We start from the raw sequence: 1749 nt of genomic DNA on the forward strand, positions 1-1749 counted from the left end.
AAATATGGGTAAAAGAAATCAAATCTGGRTAAAAATATCCCATATTTGCTCAGACCACTGAGCCAGTAGCTAAAAGCTGTTTTTTAGGAAGGGAGTGCCTTTACCTGCCAGGAATTTGGGATTTTTGGGAATTCATCCCAGAAAAACAGATGGAAGGSTCCTGTTTTTCCCTGTTTCTCCAAAATCTTTGGTATTTTTACTGTCCCAAGTGGGCATAAACATTCAGGAATCAGAATTTAACCCTGAATACCCAAAAATTTCCATTTTTTTGTGCAGAAAAAGCTCCTTTTTTATAAAAGAAAAACAGGGAAAAGCTGGGAATGCGCAAACAACGAGGTCTTGGAGCAGGGAAAAGCATTCCCGGGACTCAGGGCAGGCCAAAATTCTGGGTTTGCAATGAAAATTGCAGCTTTGGGCGACTCCAGAGGCTCCCAGGGCGACAGCGGAGCCGGGGCTGGGCTGGAATTCCATGAAAACCTTCCCAAGGCGCCCAATCCAGGGAAGATTTGAGATCCCAAGGGATAAAAATAGCGGATTCCTGCTGTTTTCCCAAGCTGGGATGAGGGCATTGGGTTTGGGAGGGATCCAGGGGAAAGTGGGGAATGGGCAGAGAATTCCTTGAAAACGCCTGATTTTGGGAAGAGCTGCACCAGAGGAGCTCCCGAAGCTCCACATTTCCCAATTCCGGAGTTTTTCAGGAGATTTTGGCTCAGGAAATTCCCACTTTGGTGGCCTCAATTCTCCTGGTGCGTTTTCCCATGTTGCCCCCTTTTCCTGGAGCTCTGCAAGGCTCCCAGCTCCATGAAAAAAAAACATGGAAAAACGGGAAAAAAAACATCCCAAAGTGCCAAAACCCCAAATAATTCCCAATCTTCCCCCTTGAACCACGATCCAGCAGAGAGGGAATGCGGCGCTGCCGGGAATTTCAGGGCAGTTTTGGGATCCCACCTGACATTGCTGAAGTGTTTTTGGGATTGGGGATATTCCCAAAAATCCCRACTGACCGGAAGAAGCCCTTGCAGCCCTCGCAGGTCATGGCGTTGAAGTGGAAACCGGTGGCTCTGTCCCCGCAGACCCCACAAATTCTTGGGATGTTCCGCTCGGAATCTCCGACGCCATCGGGAAGGGAGGTGCTGGAAGCGCCCGGATCCATGGCTGGGAAGGGAAAAAAAACAGGGATTTATCACTGAAATTTGGGATTTTGCTTCCTGATTTGGGATGGGGAGTTTGTGTTCCCAATGGCTGCGTCTGAGAGCAGAAAAAAACGGGGATTTTTACTCAAATTTAGGATTTTTCCTTGGATTCCCCCTGATTGAGGAAGGGAATTTTGGCAGCACCAAACTGATTTCTGGGAATGCTGCACCTCGGGAAAGCCCCAATTAACACCTCCCTAATGAGGCAAAACAACCCCAAGGCTCCTCAGAAATTCCAGCGCCTCTGGCACCAAATTTGCCTTTAAAAAGGAGAGGGGAAAAAGTGTTTTTTTCCCATTCCAAACCCACCAGATCTCAAATTCCAGAACATCGGGCAATCCCTTTAAAACCATTAAAACTGATTAAAACTCCCAATTAAATCCCAATTAAGTAATTTCCTCGAGGGAGTTCTGGTTTGGGGCTGTTTTCCAGGAAATTCCTGAGGGAGATTCCCTGGAGAATCCTGATTTTCTGAGCCAGAGATTCCCAGGAAAAAGGGGATGGATGAGGCAGGGGATGCTCCCTGGAATTCCCACAGTGTTGGACCCCCTCCCCT

General features: G+C 47.8%; 1 protein-coding gene across 1 annotated transcript in view; it reads right to left on the minus strand.

Annotated features, from left to right (window-relative positions):
- VDR (vitamin D receptor) overlaps positions 1-1153 on the minus strand; it is an 8249-nt gene extending 7096 nt beyond the window's left edge. Inside the window, exon 1 of the mRNA XM_057387642.1 lies at positions 1001-1153. Within this exon, the coding sequence (XP_057243625.1) occupies positions 1001-1153 (153 nt within the window). The remainder of the gene's footprint in view (positions 1-1000) is intronic.
- Positions 1154-1749: the final 596 nt, after the last annotated feature.

The sequence above is a fragment of the Malurus melanocephalus genome, unplaced genomic scaffold (assembly GCF_030028575.1).
Source record: "Malurus melanocephalus ecotype Western Australia unplaced genomic scaffold, MMel_1.1 scaffold_1280, whole genome shotgun sequence".
In the NCBI taxonomy this organism is placed as follows: domain Eukaryota; kingdom Metazoa; phylum Chordata; class Aves; order Passeriformes; family Maluridae; genus Malurus; species Malurus melanocephalus.